We start from the raw sequence: 20,596 nt of genomic DNA on the forward strand, positions 1-20,596 counted from the left end.
ACCGCATATATTTCCCTATGGGATTTTCCCATTGTTCGAGTCTACCACTTTTTCTGACAGCCTCTAACATACCGCCGGTGCATTTTAATATTAACTTGACTCCGGTAGGTTTTATTTGCCAGAACTTTAATATAACTTCTTTCTCGTGTCTTTCTCTAAACTCCTAACCCAGGTCGGGGATCCTTTGTTCGTCCTTTTGGCGGGCTTCTGCCGAGAAGCCCTCCTTTCGGCGCCACTGAGTCTGGGGTGGGTGCATTGTGTGGGAGGGGGAGTAGGACCCCTTGACAGGGTTGCCTCTGCAACCCATTTCGCACTCTATCCTGATAGGCTGGAGAGTCTCCCGCCAAGATGACCACTCAAGTGTGTGAGTGATAGCTAGGCTGTATGAATGGGGATCTTTTTGCATAAAAGCAGGGTCCTGAGGACTGGAAGAGCAAGACATTGCCACTGGAACTAGGAAGCCGAAGAGGAGAGAAGCTAAAGACATCTGCAACGACTGAACCACCGGTGAAGCCCTGCTGCAGCGTCTCACCACTTTTCTCCACACGTCGAGAGAAGATCTTCATCTGCAAGAACCTTCTTCCCTTGAGCTGGTGGGGCCAACCAGTTTGCCAATCGCATTCCCGGACTTGCCTTGGTCGAATCTCCTGTACCCTGTACTTGGAGGCCGGATAGCCAGACACCAGTCCACCCGGACCGCGATTTAAAGGAACGTACCTTTTATTCGTCGGGCAGCACTGCGGCTGGTTTCATCGCTGGGTAGTGCAGTAACTCGAACCTACCTCCACGACGAGACCCTCTCTTCCTCTGCTGGATCACCTGAACTGCAGGAACTACCAGGAACAACCGCCACCGCAGGAGCCACTTCTTCATTTAAAGGTACATTGTTCTGCCAGGCCGCCCTTTCTTCGTGGTAGCACTAAAGGTGTTTTAAATCCTTTACCTACCTGTTGGGTTGGCCGCCCCTCTCTCTTTACATTCTTTCGCTTTCTGCGTCCACCTTTTTAACATCGTTACCCAAAGACTTGACTGCAGCTACAAGAACATTTTGCTCCTGGGCCCTTGCCCTGTACCACTCACTCTGGCACAGGCCTATTGACTCTGGCTACATTTGTTAGACCTGCCTTCTTTAGATTGATTCTCATCTAGAACTCTGTGGTGCACTTACTTCTTACAACTGTCCTTTCCTTTTCTAAACCTTGTGAAATGCCATTTTGCTCAGTTTTCATTTAAGTATTGCCTATACTGATGACTGTCTTGCTTAAACTGGTTCACAAACTTATGGGAAGTGTTGCTAGGGTGTATAAGAAGGTATTTCTGAATAACTTGTGTTTTCCCTCCTTTGTGAGAAATTGATAGATCATCCCTTGTGTGTGGTTTTCACTGTGCCGTTTTGCTCAGTTTTCACTCTGGTTGACTTAGTCTACAATTTAACTTGGGAGTGTGTATATTTTTCCTTTGACTTAGTTTAACTTGCTTGATGACTGTGATACATGTTTATTAGAAGTGTATAAAATAAATATATAACTACTTTTTAATACAAAGCTTTGGACAGTGTTTCCTTGTGCCATGGTACTGTAGGCCTATTGTGTAAACCCTGAAACTGCTCATCTCCCTCTTGAGATAAGTCTGACTGCTCCGCCACAGCTACCAACTAAATCTTTGTGGTACAGACTGATACCAAAGGGGATTTATTGCTCTCACCTGTAGCCTTAATCTTCTGTAGTGCTCCCTAAGGGAACTGCACAGGATTCTGCCTAAAAAGAACATATGTGGAGGCCATAGGTCTGGCGAAGGAACAGCAAAGAGGGTGTCGGTGAGGGTCTGTCTGAAGGAAACGCTGGTGGGTCATGGGGAGGCCTGGGTTGGAGACCAGGATATCCCTTTTGAACTTCTTCCTACCAGATTTAGTAAGAAGTGCAGGATAGTCAATAGAGAAGCAGTCAGAGAAGATAGGAGAGACCGAGAGCACCATAGAGGATGCAGAGGAAGGGGAGGTGAGTGGAGAGGGAACAAAGGTAATGGAGGTTGAGGGGGTAAGACATTAGGGACGGGCACAAGAGGAGGGGTGCAGGCAGACGATGCCAACTCTTAGCCTGGTTCTCACCACTTAGGGTGGACAAAAGGGGGGGCAAGGAGGGCCCGGATCAGCCCTATGCCATGTCCCAGGCAATGGATGTGGAAGAGGATGATGACTGCGACAGTGGTGCAGGCCTAGTTTTCCAATCACGCCAGCTCAGCTGAGGGATGTGTCTCTGGATATTCTGTCAACCCTCGATACCTTGGTGTCAGAGATTCAGAGGAGGATGCCACAAGGCCCAGTCCCAATGGTCCCACAGGCCCCCGATCAGATGCCAGCTAAGAGGAAGCATCATCCAACGCAGCCTGAGGCTTCCCCAATGGATGAGGTGGGGTCGTTCCATTCCATAATCGCCCGAGCCCCCGAGCGGTTCCAGCTTGTGCCTGAAGAAACCAGGAAGGAGGATTTCTTGTACCAGAGGCGAGAGGCCAAGATAGGAAGACCATCATAGCGGTGCCCCTTCTGGATGCTGTGTGGGAGGAGGGCCTGGCCCTCTTGAAGAATCCTTGCACGGCTCTGGCCAAACGGGATAGGCTGGAGAAGTAGTACCGGGTGCCGGAATACGCACCCAAGTGCCTGAGGTTGCAACAATCGCCTGAGTCAGTGGTTTCCACGGCCACGAGGAAACGGTTGGCTAACCCGTCCTTGTCGTCTTAAGTTCCTCTGGACAGCGAGGGGAAGAAGATGGATGCCATGGGTAGGGAGGTGTCTACCATCCTAGCCAAGTACGACAGAGGGAGCTGTGCTACAAGTTGGGTTTGATTTTGCAGTTCCTCCCCGACGAAAAGAAGATGGAGGCCATCGCTCTCTTCCTGAAAGGGGAGGTAGCATCAGATAACGCCATCACAGTGGCGCTGGACGTTGCCGACACAGGGTTCCGGCAGATGGGGGGTAACGGTGTCTGCCTTCGTTGCCAAGGCTGGATGAAGGCCACAAATTTCCACTGTGAGGTCCAAGTGAAGGTACTGGACATGCCTTTTCGACTGAAATAACCTTTGTGGGAAGCTCGTCAACGAGTCCTTACAGGCCATCAAGGCGGATACAGAGACGGCCCATTTCCTGGGCACCCCCCAGCACCACTGCTCTTTTCACTCCTCCAGAGGAAGTCGAGCAGATCTTTGAAAGGTTTCTCCTCATACAGTCAGCCTTCCAGATCCACGAATCAGGAAGTCTACAGAGGTCGCTCCCAGGCCTACGGCAGCGGAGTACAGCGTCTCCCACGGGGCAAGGCGCCGGCACCAAGCAAGACTGAACCGGCCAGGACGTTGGGCCTCCACCCGTGCACCCCGGTGGGAGGCCGGCTGACTAGGTTCGTCAGCTAGTGGGAAACAATCATCACTGACAGATGGATGCTGGACGCTCTCGCCCAGGGACATAACCTAGGGTTTCAGCACAGGTGTCCACGGATCCCTCCGGTGGCCTGTCAGGAGCACCACATCCCTCAGCTCTTAGATGATGCATGCAACATGCTGCGAAATGGGGCGATAATTAGACCCCCCTACCACCCAGCAACTCCAGAGCTCCGGAGTCTAATCCAGATACTTTATGGTCAGAAAGAAGACTGGGGGTTGGAGGCCCATTCTAGACCTACAAGGTCTGAACAAGTACCTCAAGTCTCAAAAATTCAGGATGGTAACATTGCAACACGTGTTCACCCAACTGGAAAGAGGAAACCTCTTGACATTGCTGGACCTGGAGGACGCCTACTTCCACGTTGCCATTCAAAGGAAGCACCAAGTGTCTACTCTTCGTAGTGCAGGGACAGCACTCAGTTCAAGGCCCTACCTTTCGGCTTGAAGTCAGCCCCCAGAGTATTCACGAAGTGCCAGGCACTGGGGCGGCCCATCTGTGTCTACAGAGGATACATGTATACCTGTACCTCAACGACTGGCTCATACGGGCCCGCTCATGAGAGTTGGCCGTTGGACACACGGAGGCAGCTGTCAAGCTTCTGACGGATCTAGGATTCTCATCAATTATCCCGCTTGACACCATCACAGAACGTGCTGTTCCTGGGCGCCAGACTCTTTGTCCTGCCTGGCTTCTCCCTCGGAGGAGAGGGTAGTGGCCATTCAAGGGATGGTACAGCGGCTGTTGGCGATGAAGACGGTCACGCTGTGAACCATCAAGTCGTTGCTCGGCATGTCATCCTGCAACTACCTCATCCAGCTCTGCAGGTTGTAGATGCGTCCTCTTCAGCAGTTCCTGGACGCTTGCTGGATACAAGTGTCGGGAAACTTCGCTGACAAGATCACACTGGACGACGAATTCCTACTGGCGATAAGGTGGTGGGGCATCCACTCCAACAACGTCTGGGGCACAGGGTTTTAGAACCCTCCATTCCAGGAAATTATCACCACAGACGCTTCCTTGGAAGGCTGGGGAGCCCACACCGGGCGCCTGTACACCAGAGGCCCGTAACTGCAAATGACAGAAGTTTGCCAGCAGATTCCACCTACCGAGGAGCCTGGGGACATGTTCTCCTTCCTGTGGGAAGGGATGTTTCTGTACACGTTTCCTTCGTTGCCTCTCCTACTACGAGTCATCAACGCACTCAGACAGAGCCAGTGCATGATGATACGTGGCCGCCGCAGATTTGGTATCCGGACCTCCTCAGCCTGTCGGCGTTGCCTCCGGTCAAGCTACCAGTGGTTCTGGATCTTCTCACCAGGGAAGGAGTTGCAATTCTGCATCACAAGCCAGTACCGCTGAACCTGGGGGCTTGGCTCCTGCAGCCCTAGAGTTTGGAGGATATGAGTTGCCAGTGGACTGCAGGGAGGTCTTTACAAAGGCCAGGGCATCGTCGACTTTGAGGTGCTACAGTCACAAGTGGAAGCGTTTTGCTACATGATGCTGGTCTCAGAAGATTAACCCTCAGAGGGTCACGGCTCCACATATTCTTCCATACTTGCTATCTTTGGCCAAGGTCGGACTGGCGCATGCCCCTATCAAAGTGCATCTGGCGGCTATCTCCCGCTACATCAGGTCTCCATGAAGGTCTTCACGTTGGTCTCATCGACTCGTCAAGGAGTTCCTCTGAGGACTTTTTCTAACTTTCCCGCCGGTGAAGGCTCCTGCCCTGGCGTGGGAACTAAACGTGGTTCTGACGAGGCTCATGTGGGGCACCCTATGAGCCTATGTATCAGGACCCTCGAGTTCCTCTTGTGGAAAAACGGCTTTCCTTGTGGCCATTGCCAGGAGGGTGGGTGAGATACAGGCCGTATCCTGCAAACAGCCATACCTGACTTTCCACGAATCGAGGGTGGTGCTGCGGACACACCCCACTTCCATTGCAAAGGTTCCTTTGGAATTTCCCCTCAACATGCCTTTGATGTTACTGTTTTTTTCCCCTGAAATCTTCATCGCCGTCTGAAAGGTCCTTTTTTTTTAAATTAAAGTATTTTATTGGCATTTATATAAATACAACGCAACCATCAAACGGTAATACAACAAACAAACTAAGTCAAATTAACTAATTAACTACCACAGTCTTCGTAGTTTAATATATTGTTCGTAATTGTGGCGGGGGGAGAGGGGCTGGTGTGCGGCACACCCAAGGTCACGGGGGCTTGGTTATCAGGTTGACCATTCTTGGGGGTAGGTCACAAGCAAGTCTCTAGTAGGGGTGAAAGCTCAGGGGGGTTTGTGGTCGGAGGCAAATTGGATGTCGCGCACCAGGGCCTTCCATGAGTCTAGGGCGTCGTTGGAGTCATCATCGTTTGAGCGGATTCCATCCTGCCAGGCCCTGGTCTCTGCCTGCGTCCATTTTTCCAGGTCCTTAAGCCAACGTCCGTGCCTAGGGCCCCTTGGGGATTTCCATGCCATTGCTATGGACCTTTTTTGCAAGGATGCAGGCTAGGTCCATTAGTTTGACCAGGTGTTTGTATTTGCTAAGTCTGGGATGGGCTCCCAGTAGGCATTCCTTTGGGTTCCACTCACATCTCGTGAGTCCCGCTTCGGTGCAGGTACGTTCCACCATGGACCAGAAATTCGCTGTTTTGGTGCAGGTCCAAAACATATGGATCATGTCCGCTTTGTCGTTTCCGCACCAGGGGCAGTTCGGCGGTGCATGTTTGTTGAAGGTAGCAACTCTTAGTGGGGTCATGTATGTCCTGTATAGCACGTTCAATTGAACTTGTTTAAATCTAATGTTCCTCGACACCTCTTTGGGGTATAGTAGTATCCGCTCCCATTCACTGTCAGTTAGCATGGTCCCTAATTTGGATTCCCATTTTTGTCTCAGGGACACGCTTTTCGGGTTGGGTCTGTCATTTAGTTTGGTGTACAAGCGGGAGACCGGTTTCCAACCGTCTGCTAAATCGTACATCTCCTGGAGGAGGGGGTCCGGTGGGGGTTCTTCTGGCCAGACAGGCCACTGTGCCTTTGCTGTCCGCTTGAGGCGGTGGTACCACAGGAACTGGGTGTTCGGGATGCCTTCATTGGCTTGTAACGATTCGAGTTCTCTGAACGTGCCGTCTTCAAACAGATCTCCTCATGTATAGATTCCGGCTCTCTCCCATTTCCTAGCTGTCGCTAAGTCTGCCTGAGTTTTGCACACATCCGCCAGGATGGGAGTATTGGGATTGTAAGGGTGTTTCAGTTGTCGAAGGAAGCCAATTCTGGCCCATACCTGCCTGCCCAGGGTAACAATCATGGGGACTCCAGAAGTTTGTTTCGTCGGGTTCCAAAGCATTTCTTTAGGGAACAGCTTGGGAGTCGGATGTCGCAGGAGCCCTACTTCTGCTGACAGGTCGTCGGAGAGCCATTTCGTTGTGTGGCTGAGCTGCGCGGCTAGGTAGTACCTTTGCAGATCGGGTAGTTGTATCCCACCTTCTTTGTACGGGAGCGTGAGTGTGGGCAGGGAGATCTTGTGTCTGGACGACCCCCATATGAAGTCCTTGATTAGAGAGTCTAGTTTTTTGAAGAAGGGTGGTCTGATGTAGAAGCATACATTCGTGAAGTGGTATAAGAAACGGGGGAGAACTATCATCTTGACTATTGCCGCTCTACCCATTACTGCCAGTGGTAACTTCGACCAGAAGTTCATAGATTTGCGGAGGGCTCTTACTGCTTTTTCCGTGTTGTGTTCGTGCGTGAGCGCTGGGGTATGACGCACCTCGATTCCCAGGTATTTAAACTGCTCTGGTTGCCATTGTATCCCGACATCTGGGAGGTCGGGCTTACCCAGACCCCTGAGTCTGGCCAGTGGGAACGCACACGACTTTAGTTTGCTAAATGTTATTTAGAGTATCGGGCATAGTTGTCGAGGATGTCCAACACGACATGTGCATTGAGCTGGGGGTTATTCGCCGTCTGAAAGGTCCTTGCACTCACGGAACGTTGCTCGTGCCCTGAAGTTCTACGTGACATGCCTGAAGAGTTTTCAAAAGACTTCCCAGCTATTTGTGAACTTTGGTCCTGTGAACCATGGGAAGGCCTTGTCCAAGGCTTTCATATCAAGGTGGCTCTCCGGCTGCATCATGCACTGTCATTGGTTGGCAAACCAACAGCTGCTCAGCCATCCAAGAGCCCACTCCACCAGAGCAATTGCTACGATGACGGCTATCCTGACTGGTGTGCCCCTGCTGGACATCTACAGTGTTGCTACATAGAGGTCCACGCACCCCTTCACCAATTTCTAATGTGTTGACAGGGATTCCAGGGAGGTGTCCAGAGTTGGCCAAGCAGTGCTACGCAACCTGTTCGCTTGAGGTGAGTCTGTTCCACAGGTAAGAGTTCATTGCTTCTGTTGAGCCTTGCCACCTCCCGTGGGTGTGGGATGTTGTGCTGCTGTGTATTTGTTATTCAAGAGCATGTGAATCCCTGCCAGACCCCATGCTGGGGAAGGAACAAGGTACTTCTCCAGCATGGGTCTGGCATGGATTCACATTTGAACCTTCCCTCCGTCCCCTGTGCGGCTTTTCTTGGTCATACTGCCACTTTACGTGCTTACCAAATCTGAAGATGGCTACCAGAGGAGGGGCCTTAGGGAGAAGACTGTCATTTGATGGAGCAGTGTGACCCAGAGGACAGTGATTGGTTTAAAGGAGAAATACAGTTTGTAAGTGAAAGTTAAACTGTTTTTCTTTTACCAAGGATTCCCAGCCTGACGACAGGAAATATTCATGAGCATTTGAATTCATGCCAAACCCATGCTGGAGAACAATAGTTGCAGTTAAGTTTCCTGTTCCTTATCCACTACACCATGGTTTAAGGAGTTTGATTAAAAAAGAGATATGTAGGTGTAAGCAGAGTGGGATGAACCAATGTTTTTGAAACACTAATGACCGTTTATTATCTAATTCAGTTTTGGGGAAAAAACACTGACTTTTACATTTGGGTTTCATTGTTCTCATTATGTGAACTAGCACTTGAATAATATGAGATTAGTATTTTTTTTTTGCTTTTTTAAACTTTTGTTTATTGGCAGGAAGTCAAGACAGGTACAACATGGATAGCATGTAGGAAAGCGAACATCATAACAGCACAAATATGCATTGCAACACAGCTAGTATCAACAGCACATAATAGCGGGGGGGGGGGATATTGTGGAATAGCTCGGATGGGGCGTGCCTCATGTTTAGTCCGGTTGGGCAGGTGAGGGGGCGGAGGTCCATTCATCCCCGTCTTTGTTGTTTAAGTAACTGCGAAATTCCGACCAAACATTCCTGGGGCGGGAGGGGATGGGCAGGGATCCGATGTATTCCTCTTCACATGTTTGCACCCACGTGAGGGCCCTCAGCCACATGTTGAAGGAGGGGGGGTTCCGGCGCTTCCAGCATTGCAGTATACATTTTTTGGCAACCATAGCACCCACATTTAAGAATTTTGACATTTTCCTCTCGTCCTCCCCCGTCCAAATACCAAACAGCATGGCTAGTGGGCTCATCTCAATTGGGGAGCCTATTATTTCCGATAGCGCTTCTGTAATCTCAACCCAAAACGTGTTGAGCGCAACACAGGACCAGAACATATGACCATGGTCTGCCTCAGGTGATTTACATCTCGGGCATGTGTGTGTCGAGTTGGGTGTGAATTTTGCCACTCTGTGCGGCGTGTAGTAAAGCCTATTGAGAAGTTTGTATTGCATGCAGCGAAACCTAGCATTGAGTGAGACTTTGCGCGTATGTGCACACATTTTGCTCCACATTGCGTTGGTGATCTCCGTGTCCAGTTCCTCCGCCCATGCTTGACGTGAGTGTGGGGACATATTCCCTAGTTTGTCCAGCTGCATTTTATACAGAGAGGATATTATACCCCTACAGCCTGAGGAGTTAGCTATATACTGGAGCTCAGGGGAGTCTGGAGGCTCATCTGGGAAGGAGGGCCACATTGCTCGTACCGCTGCTCTCAGCCTGTTGTATTGCAACAGGTCTAGCGCTGAGCTGGGGTGTCCTGAGCGCCATGTTTGGGGGGTGATAAATGTGCCATCTCGGTAGAGATCTGTTAGGGCCGGATATCCCAGGCCCTCCCACCGCCGAGAGAGAAGACGATCATGTGTAGGTGGAAGGCCAGGAAATTGCCATAGGGGGAGCCACTTGTAATACGGACGCTGCTCTCGAGTGGAGGAGAGGATATCATTCCATACCCTAATCGTGGTGGCCACTGGGTCCGAAGGGGCATCCGCACGGTATGTATAGTGTAATAGTAAAGTCATGGCGTGGGTGCCGTCGCCAGCCATTTTCTCTAATTTGACATGTGGGGGCGGATTTGGGTGTGTACCAGTGGGTGGCGTGTTGGGCCTGTGCGGCGTTCCAGTAGAGAGTCAAATCAGGGGCAGTGAAGCCCCCTCTTTCGTAGGGCAGGGCCATATGTAGCCACTTCTTGCGGACTGCTCCGGAGTGCCATAGGAATTGAGCAAACGCTGTGTGAAGGTTCTTGAAATACTGCTTGCCTGGCCATACTGGCACATTGGCGAATATGTAAAGGAGCTTGGGCACCGCGATCATTTTAATTAGGGAAAGTCTGCCCGCCAGGGATAGCGGCAGGTTGCGCCACTTAAGCAACTTGGATTCGATGAGCTGAGCCGTGGCTGCGTAGTTGTCTGTCAACAGGGAGGTTTTGGCTAATGACACTTGCACCCCGAGGTATTTAATTCCGCCCGGGGACCAGCGCAGGGGGAACTCACAGGACGGTTGCTGAGTTGTTTTTGTTAGGGGGAAGATTTCGGATTTGGAGTAATTTATGGCAAAGCCCGAGTACGTTCCTATTTTGGTTATGTCGCGAATGATAGGGTCCAGGTATGTGGAGGGCTGTCTGACGTAGAGGAGTACATCGTCCGCATACAATGAGATGATTTCTGGTGAATCTTGCAAGCGTACGCCCTTACGGGTGTGTCGGTTCCTGACGTGATCGGCCATGGGTTCAATGGACAGCGCAAAGAGGATGGGGGAGAACGGGCAGCCCTGGCGTGTACCTCTGTGTAGTTCGAAGGGGGAGGAGGGGACGGAGTTGATTAGGACCCTAGCCGATGGTCTTGTGTATAGCAGTTTTATATAGGAGATCATGTTCGGGCCTATCCCCATTTTCTCCAGCACAGCCCATAGGTATTGCCATGAGACCATGTCAAACGCCTTTTGGGCATCTAATGTGACTGCCACTGCGTCGGCATTTGGATCAATTCTAGACAGGACGTTGAAGAGGCGCCGGATGTTGAGTGCCGTAGAGCGACCAGGGACGAATCCGCTTTGGTCGGCATGGACCAAGTAGGGCATGGACGGGAGAAACCTATTGGCAATTACTTTGGCGAAAATCTTCGTGTCGGTATTAATAAGCGACAGGGGTCTATAGGAACTACATTCGTCTGGGGGTTTCCCGGGCTTGGGGAGGACGGTGATTAATGCTTCTCTGAGAGAGGGTGGGAGGGTGAGTGAACGGAGTGATTCCTTCCAGACCCCGTGCAGTACGGGAGCTAGTATGGCGACATGCTCTTGGTAGAACTCAGCCGTGAGCCCATCAGGACCGGGGGCCTTGCCCTTCGGAAGATCTGAGATCACCCGAACTATCTCCTGTAGGGAGAACGGGGCGTCAAGGAGTTCTCTGGTGTTTTGGGAGATTAGGGTCATAGGGATAGACTCCAATAGGTCGTCTAAGTCACGGGTTGAGTGCTCTGGCTGGGAACCGTATAGGTTGGCGTAAAAGTGTCGAGGATGGCCTGGTCCGACCAGTGCCTCACGCCCTTCTCGTCAATTACACTATCAATCCGGGTCCTACCTCCCTCTGATCGCACCAGTTTAGCAAGGGTCCTGCCCGGCCTATCCCCTTCACCATACCTTCGGGCCGCAGCGGGGCGGGCGTAGTATCTCACCTCGCTCAGGGCATGTACCTCAAATCGTTCTAACTCCGTTCTAATCTTCGCTAGGGTTGCAGGCGCCGGACTAGAGGCGTAATCTCTTTCTAGGTTTTTAAGCTTAGTTTCGGAGTCGTTCAGTGCCTGCCTAATGGCCTTGAGGACCCCTGCCTCCCTGGAGATGCACATTCCCCTGATATAAACTTTGAATGCCTCCAACCTGGTCCCCTCGGGCGTGTCGTAGGCGCTGTTATTTTCGAAAAACAAGGCTATGTCCGCAAGGATCTCAGCTCTAAAGACTATATCTGACAAGGCGTCGGATTTGAAGCGCCATGCAGGGCGGGCTTCAGGGGCTCTACCAAGTCGGATCTGTAGGAGCACTGGGGAATGATCGGAAAGCGTACGCGGAAGGATCCTGACATCCGATACCCTGCCCATGCGGTCATCCGACAGGAGAAATAAATCTATCCTCGAAGAGCTATCGTGTACCGTAGAGTAAAAGGTGTAGTCCCTCTCCTGGGGGTGGAGTGTCCTCCAGGCATCGAGCAAATTTAGGGAGCCCATATGAATTTGAAGCTGTTTAGCAGCACGGGACATGGGTCTACGGGCAGTGGCCGTCCTGTCCAAGGTCGCATCAAGTATGACGTTCATGTCTCCGCCCCATATGATAGGGACATCGATGTATTTCATGAGAATGGCAGATATCGTATCTATAAACTCCGGGGAGTCAATGTTAGGGGAATACGAGTTCACAAGCAGGCATTCATCGCTAGCCAAGGTACAGTGTAGTATCACATATCTACCTTCTGGGTCGATGTGGGATGTGTGAAGTGTGAACGCGACAGACTTGTGTATAAGGGTAAGTACCCCCCCTGGACTGGGTGGAATATTGAGTGTAGTATCTGTTTGGGCCCCAGGTCTGTGCGAGGTTTGATGCCAGGAGTTTCTGAGCGTGAGTCTCCTGCAATAGGAGCACTTTGATCCCATGTCTCTGTGCGTATGCCGTTATCCTACGTGACTTAGTGAAGTTGGTCAGACCCCGTACATTCCAGGTCAGCACTCTAGTGGCCATACCAAGGAGTTACGGGACATCCCAAATGCGGGATCCGACTTCAATACCCACCAGGAGCGCTAGAGTGAAGCAGAGCCACTACCCTGCCGCGCCCGTCAAGACCAACCTGCCTTTTGGAATACAACAAACCCCAACTAACCCTCCCCCCACCCTCACCGCCCAGTAATAACTAGCAGTGGTTCGACACCCACCCTCAAAACAACCTGCGTGCCATCCCCAACACGGCAACGCCAAGAACATAGCCCAACCGGGGCTTGGAGACATAACTCTCGCCATAAGCGGCATTGCAGCTGCAGTGGGGGCTGCTGCTGCCGTCTAGTTCACCTTTGTGCGATCATTGCATGATAAAGCATCGTTACAGTTTACAATATTTCCCGACCAGTACGGCGGGGGTTACAAGAAGGAGGATAAAGCATATTGTTCAAGATATCAAGGACGAAGTTAGGGCCAGCCAAGACAGTGCATAACAGTGCGGCACAGCTCCCGGCCTCCAGGCCCGGATTGTGGGGCCGGGGGCCCAAGATGCAAGCGGACGTCTCCCGGAGGAGATGGGATGTTAGATATAGGGCCATGGGGCCGAGGCAGGCCACCCAGAAGAAAGTCAGGGGAGGGCCAGCACCAGTTTGCAGATGGACAGTCCTCGGTAGCCCCGAACACAAGAGGTTAACCTAGGAGCGCGGGGATGGCGGCCTCAGTCCTCACCGATTGGCTCCTCCGGGGGATTTGGCAGAGGGATCTGTGCTTCTATAAACTTAACCGCTTCATCAGGGACCGTAAAGAAATAGCTTTTGTTGCGGTGGATGAATTTCATACGAGCCGGGAATAGCATAGAGTATTCAATTTTCCTCTCTCTGAGCATCTTCTTCACCCCGCCAAATCGGCGTCTCTCCATTTGAACTCCCACCGAAAAGTCTGGGAAGATCCTGACGATTTGTGATTCAAGTCTTAGCTCCCCCTTCTCTCTGGCCAGTCGGAGTATATGGTCCCTGTCTTTGTAGCTCAGTAGCTTTGCAATGATCGGTCTGGGGAAGTCACCTGGCTTAGGCCGGGGCGCCAGGGAGCGGTGCGCTCTCTCGACTGTAAAGAATGGTGAAAACTCAGGATTGCCAAGGAGATCCCTGATGAGCTGTTCAACCGCCATCTCCATGCGCCCCTTCAGTGCAGACTCGGGGACCCCCACAATGCGAATGTTGTTCCGCCGAGATCTAGATTCTAAGTCGTCATTCTTGGCCTTGACCTGTTTCATGTCGTGGACGAGCTCAGTGACTGTGTTTTGGAGAGTATGAATATGATCCTCGCTGGCGCCTATCCTCTGCTCCGTTTCAGTGATCCTGGTCCCGTGTTGGTCGACCTTAGCCCGTAGGGAGGCTACACTAGCATTGATGTCGTCCAGCTTTTCATGGAAGGATGCGAAGTTTTTCGCCATGGACTCCATCAAGGTGGTCAGATCCGGGTGCGGAGGGTCCGGGGGGGCCTCACTATCTTCCTGTGGCACAGAGGAGGACGCCAGGTCCGCCCTGAGCGCCGCTTTGGCGAATTTGTCCATGGCGCCCACTTTATTAGCACCCCGTGCTCTGCTGGACATGGCCAAGGTAGAGGATCCCGTCCACCCGGCCGAATTAAGGATGGGGTGTCAGGTGGAGGGTGGCAGCTGGTCAGCGGCAGCAGATTGTGGGTGTTTTTGGATCAGAGAGCTCGGTAGTGCGGCGACTGGGCAGAGGAGGCGGGACAAGATGGTAGCGAGGTGGCGCAATCTTGAGCGGGCGGCAAACAGATGAGTGGGGCACTGTGCACTCCGGCGGCACCGCAAGGTTAATCTGCCAGCTGCCGAGGCCCGGGAGCGGCGACCCGCAGTGAGATGTGTGGCTAGGGTGTAGGAGTGGGCACAGTTCCGGCGGCAGGCGAGGTATAGGGGGGGGCGTAGAGGTCCCAGCTCATGTGTGGCCGGCCCCACAGCGTAGCGTTCAGCACCCACCTTCCAGCCCGTAGGTGGGCGAGACCGTTGTGTCCTCAGGAGGTGTCAGGAGGTGTCAGTGGATCCAGACTGGAGGCGGTGGCCGTCCGGCGGTGCGATCTTCGTTGTTCCGGGAAGGCGAAGGAAGCGTCCCCAAAAGCGCCTCCTCGGCAGCGTCGCCGGCAGTTCCCCCGGGGTCACAGGCGGCAGCGGTGCAGCTCGCGGAGCCTCGGGGATCAGGCCGGGAGGCGGCGCCCGTGTGGGGGGGGGCAGGCCCCTCCGGCCGCGGCACACAGGCAGGCCCGTCGCCCCAGCGCTAGCCAGCGATCGGCCCACAGGCGCTCCGGGGAACAGTCTCCGCAGCAGGGGAGGTCTCAGGCGGCCGCGGACGGCGGCGCAACGGGGACAGGTGCCGGGGCGCCTCGAGAGCCAGCGGCCGCATCAGCAGCGGCGAGGCCGTGGGGGAGGCGGCTCTCCAGTGGCAGCCGCGCGGTCCCCAGGCACCGATTCAGCCCAGGATTTCGGGCGGGTGTAGAGGGTGGCCACCGCAGCAAAATCGCAGCAACTGCTGTAGCCGTCGGTCCGGATCAGCGCCGATGCGGGAAGGATTCTGGTGGACTGCGACGGAGCTCGTGGGCTAAGCAGCCATTTTCCTTGGCTGCTCAACAGCGCCCCCAGTATTTTTTTTTCAAGATGGAATACTATCAACCTTTTTACTTATAGAATTTATTTTCGCATTGAAACATCCAGGCATGTTGGATAACGTCTTCAGGTTTGCGCAATACCAGCCAGGTTGTGCTTTAAAATGTTAAATGGAACAATCCCTAAAATATGCCCCAGGAAACCACACACCTGCAATAATCAGCAAATGCCATCCTTAGAATTGTGTTGTGCATAAGTAGGAATAGATAGAACCACTAGTATTTCAGGCCTATGATTGGATTACTGAACACAAACCACAATAAAAAAAAAAACATACTACCTGGAATACTAGATGTGCTTTGCTCTACTGCTGTTCACAAATCTTGTACCTTTCCTTGTATAGAGTAGGTACATTCTTAGGGTGGGTACATGCACGCACACACATTGTTGATCAAATCTTTCAATTTGTTCTAAGTAACTAAATCTACCAGATGAGAAAATAAAAATGGATTGTCTACAAAATAACTCCGGTGGATTTAATCTGAAAGTCTTTTGCATACACTATGATTTTTCTTTCAGAACATGAATGATGCAATGGCAGTTCTACACAAACTACAGACTGGCCTGGATGTAAATGTAAAGTTTACTGGTATACAAGTCTTTGAATACACTCCTGAATGTATAGTGTTTGACCTTCTCAATATACCTCTGTACCATGGATGGTTAGTGGATCCTCAGGTAAGAGCCATACAAGGTACACTATTTTCTTCTTGTATTATTCAATATAAGCCCCTCTATATGAAATGTACAGACAGAATAGCAAATTGTAATGGGCTATTTAGGTGGCTGTCCTGGAATCCGTGTTTCACAAGCAGGACTAGAGGCTAACATTTTGTAAATGAGCCAATTGCTTGCTCAGCAAAAAAGTTCAGGAATCAATTGAAACGTTTAAGAGCCATCTAAAGTTGGAATGAATGTTTAGGTGCTTCCTTAGGTACACTTATTAACATAGTATTGTCATTTTAAAATGTATTTTTTAACATTTCATACATGCTTGGAGCTACTGGAATCTAAAAATAATACACAGCATATGGGAATGGAGCGAAAGCCAGTACATTTCAAGTAACTTGAGCATCGAAATTAGGCCTACTAGACAATTCTTAGAAGAATGCCATCACAACAAAACAATACCTGTTTTAAACTTCTGTCAATGTAGAAACAATAAAGCTTTATTGAAGATGAAAACATTCTGTTTTAATCACAAAATTGGTTTAGTAGGTTAAAATCCATGCACAGCTGTGTTTCATGTTGCCATACATTCCAAACCTTTATTAGATCATTATCACCTCAGATAATAGTAGCCTACTTAAAGAAGAATTACTGAAGGAGCTACTTGAACACATGCCCTGATTTTGCATCCCATTCACTTCTAGGAGGGGTCGTGCTAAGGAGAGGCTCTGTTGTCCTCTCGATGACCCCATGACTATCATGGCATACACCTGGGGGATGTAACCTTAGTAGCTCCTGTAGGGAAAGTTGTGACTGGAGATTTTTTCGAATGACTGTAACTGATTGCCCTACTCTAATTGCTAGACTCTTGCTGGTGCTTGTGCCTGGGACTGGTTTGTATTTTGGGGAACTGGAATATCAGTGTCAGTGATTAGAATATGGGCACACCTGACAGGCACCAGCTCAAGCTCTAATTTGGCGCCGGAGCCAAAGCCAAAAGACACTTCTGCACAATATCTGGTCACCTTCAGCAATGCATCCACAGGGGGTGTATCTCAAATGGGCCGAAACATCAATGAAATGTTCCTGCAATTAACACTGAATACATTCTCTTGATTGTTAAATAGCCCTCTTAAATGCAAAGTAGGCCGCCTACTGGTGTGATACATAAATATGGATCGAGGGTGGACGAATTTAGAAAGTTGAAGACTCCTTGCACACTAGATTCTTGCAGATCACATACTTGTTGGCTCTTCTGAAAGTTATTGCCGAAAAGAAAGAATTCAGAAAGCCACTGTTGCTGGAATAACCATTTTACTGGTTTTTGGGAATCCAAAACCATCTGGCCAATGGAACTATTGGTGGAAGCTCTACTGAAGGAAATATTTGTTGCTTCTTTGATAAGGCCATTAACGTGGTCTTGTGAAGGGGGAACGGGAACCCCTCTCAGCTGGAGTTTGGAGGCATACCAGGGAGCCATCCAGAGTCAGTCCTACCCTTAAGGTGGACTATGGCAGCAGAGAGGACTTGCACACAGGCACAAACGGCCTATTGACCACCAGTGAACAACAAGGGAGCAAAACCCACCTTCTCTAAAGAAACGTACCGCAGAACCTCACCAAACAGGAACACCAAACACACAGGAACATGAAACACAAACTGGAACATTGAACTATCTACGCCACCATCTTTGGTACGCAGTGAGCCTGTGCAGAGAAAGTGGGCAGGACTTATCCCCCTTTTAAGATTTCCACTTGCATTATGTGATGAATCCTGCAGGGTCACCACAGATTCCATGGTGATGATCTTCACCCACATGGTCAGGGGACGGCAGCCGCTATCTGATCCTGGCGCTGGGGGTGGTGGTCTGAGGGCGGATCATGTCGGAGGGGACAAATACCAGGAGGAGGTGATGACTCCATTAGGAGAGATGCAGTATTCTTCCACCCATTTGAAGAAAACCCTACGACACCTAGAATCCTGATGGCATACTGTCATTCTGAGCAGAATAACATTCACACCTCACATATACCATACATAACCACATAACATCTCCTGTCTCTGATGTTCTTTTGCTAACTAGAAATCCTAAACAAAATCAACTTAGAAGTCCTATAAATCCTATGGACTCCAACAAAACGTCAAGTACTGAGACAAGGAAGAGGGAGAAGGAGTTCATGTGAATCAAAGGAAACACTAAGCTGAACATACAGGCTAGTTGTTGTGCTGAGGTCCGAGTGCATTGGACATTTAAAAACGGTGTCCGCATTGGAGGAACTAAGAGAAGCAGAACAGAAGCAGGAAGCTGAACCCATGGAGAAGGCAGCAGCATGGGAGCCGACTGTGCTGGAGAAGGCAGGTGCTTTCCGACTGCTGCTCGCAAGCAGTACCTACCTTCGTGGACACAGCAGGCACCATGAGAGACTGTTGGGGAGCCGGCAGCAACAGCAAAGCTACCGGGAGCGCAGCCCTGTCCAGAAGCAGCAGGCTTATGGACTCGGCAGCAAAAATGTTTGTTTCCACCCTGCTTGATATCTTAAGAAATGGGTCTATTGGGGAGGACGCTCGAGAGCCCAACCAAGATGGCCGTGAGCTCTGACACACCATACATAAATCCGGTGACCATCCGGAAGATTCCTGGCTAGTCTGACGCAAAGTTGCACAATTTGGCGACTTGGGACACTTCCGCCCACATCAAGGTGTATTTTGAGGCTTGGCAGTGGGGAAAAGGAAGAACGGGTACATGCCTGGGAACCGCGTGGCGCACCGGCTGGTGACTCTGGAGGAGGCTTTGCAGTGTGGCGGCTTTTGTGTTTCACACTACACTCTGAGCCACCAGAGAATGGGGAGGCCACCAGCAACATTGCTGCATAAGAGAGGGAGACGGGCAGTGCCCCTGCCCAAGCACACAGATATAGCCAGAACCCCCGGGCCCACACAGACCTTAAATTGGGTCCCGCGACCCGCAATAGCTGGTCGAATGGTGTGGTGCACAGGGTACCCTGAGAGTGACCTGCTTGTCGGAACCTCGACACCAGAGCCTGGTACTCCACGGGAGTCGTCTGTGCTCGGAGGCACTCCTGCGGGAGGAGCACTCTGACATCGAGTGGCTGGTTAGATTGGGCCGCAGGCGGGACCCGTCACTCACGGAAGAATGAACAGAGCCCCTCCCAGGAAACTGGCCGGAAGGCATCCTGAGCGTGCGACAAACGCGGCACCCCACAGTAACGACGTTCCGGTTGTAGCCGCAGTGGGGATGCCACAGCAATGTAAAGGAACACACGGTGGAGGCTGTTGAACGTGCCGTGGACAGCAACCTGAAATCTATCATCAGTGAAGCCCGGACAACATGGCATCGACCCGCTGAGGGATACACATCACGGCCTACACACAGGTGAACATCTGTATAATGTGATTGCTGGGCAGAACGTGCTGGCCCAGTGGGGGAGCATCGGGGGCTGATTTGTTCATAACATCGCCAGCCGTTATAAAGTACAGAGACCAGGTGGAACCTGTGCTGGGAGGGGTGCACTCCAGGGTGTCTTTCCTACTCTCTCCCTCGCCTCTGGGGAAATCACAAGGGATAATACTGAAGGCATTTAAAGCTGTCTATCTGAGAAGGAAACTGCGCAGCCATAAACATTACATCTCTTGGAATCCGGAGAGCGGTGGCCCACTGAGAACGTTGGGTGGCTCGGGCTGAAAAAGCGAGTGAGAACCGAGGGTGGATTTGAACATAACATTGCTGGCACCTATTAAACGCACCGGCCAGTGGCAGATGCGTCAAATTCAATATTGCCTCAGCTGACTTTATGCATGTGGCGTGGGTATGCCCCGCCACACCGCAATTCTGGGACCAAGTATTCGAAACAATCAGTGGAATGACAGGGAAGAGCATAGAGCCTAATCCACTTATGGCGTTACTGGGGTACACCAAAATGATCCCCCAGAGCACACGAAAACTGATAGGACTGATTCTCACTAAGCAGAGGGTGGCAATGACATGGAGTGGGCGTCAAGATCCATAGGTGGCACAATGGAGAGCGGATATACTGTATTGCAATGACATGGAAATGGGGTATGGGTCTCTGACTCACACTCAAACTGGCATCTGAAACATGTGGGCCTCCTATACAACATTTTTGATCAAGCAGACCCAAGACGGATGCTGATGTAACATTGTCCCCAAAGAACTGAAAGTGCAGATGAGATAACATTGTCACAGAGCTTCTAACAGTTCTTGATTGGAGTGGTTATGAGGTAGGAGCTGTATGACATGCACAGAAACTTTGATTAGCACAATGTATGCATAACACCAGGGTGTTTGTTGCCTTAAATGTGATTTAACATGAAAAATGTTGTACCGGGGGAGGGAGGTGGCAATGGCTTGTTGGCACTACAGTGCTAGTTGTAATGAAAAGGTCAATAAAAAGAACGTAGAAAAAGAAATGGGTCTACTGCTAATAACCTCATATGCATTCACCAAACAGGGTTTCATTAGGGCTGCAGTACATCTCATGCTATCTGGGTTCTGCAATCTTTGATTTTTGATACATATCAGAATACCGGATCACACACTTTATCTTTGCTATGTCGACTATAGTGCAGCATTTGATAGCGTTTCACGTATAAAATGGTGGTCTAAACTTAAAGCATGGGGTATTGACACATTTCTTTTATACTTTATTAAATGATTGTTTAGTGATGCAACTGTAAGGGTACGATTAAGCCAGGAAGTATCTACATCTAAATCTTTTGCAGCTAATATTGGCCTTATGAAAGGCTTTGTACTTGTCCCACTCCTTTTTAACCTTTCGTAGCTGATCTTAA

General features: G+C 50.8%; 1 protein-coding gene across 3 annotated transcripts in view; it reads left to right on the forward strand.

Annotated features, from left to right (window-relative positions):
* MINDY2 (MINDY lysine 48 deubiquitinase 2) overlaps positions 1-20,596 on the forward strand; it is an 838,774-nt gene that overhangs the window by 289,697 nt on the left and 528,481 nt on the right. For 2 of the 3 annotated variants that reach the window (XM_069624356.1, XM_069624355.1), the window contains exon 4: positions 15,617-15,775. The exons of the other annotated variant lie outside the window; for it this stretch is intronic. In XM_069624356.1, the coding sequence (XP_069480457.1) occupies positions 15,617-15,775 (159 nt within the window). The remainder of the gene's footprint in view (positions 1-15,616; positions 15,776-20,596) is intronic. 3 annotated transcript variants of the gene reach the window in all.

This window comes from Ambystoma mexicanum, chromosome 11 (genome assembly GCF_040938575.1).
Source record: "Ambystoma mexicanum isolate Mex_15411 chromosome 11, UKY_AmexF1_1, whole genome shotgun sequence".
In the NCBI taxonomy this organism is placed as follows: Eukaryota; Metazoa; Chordata; class Amphibia; order Caudata; family Ambystomatidae; genus Ambystoma; species Ambystoma mexicanum.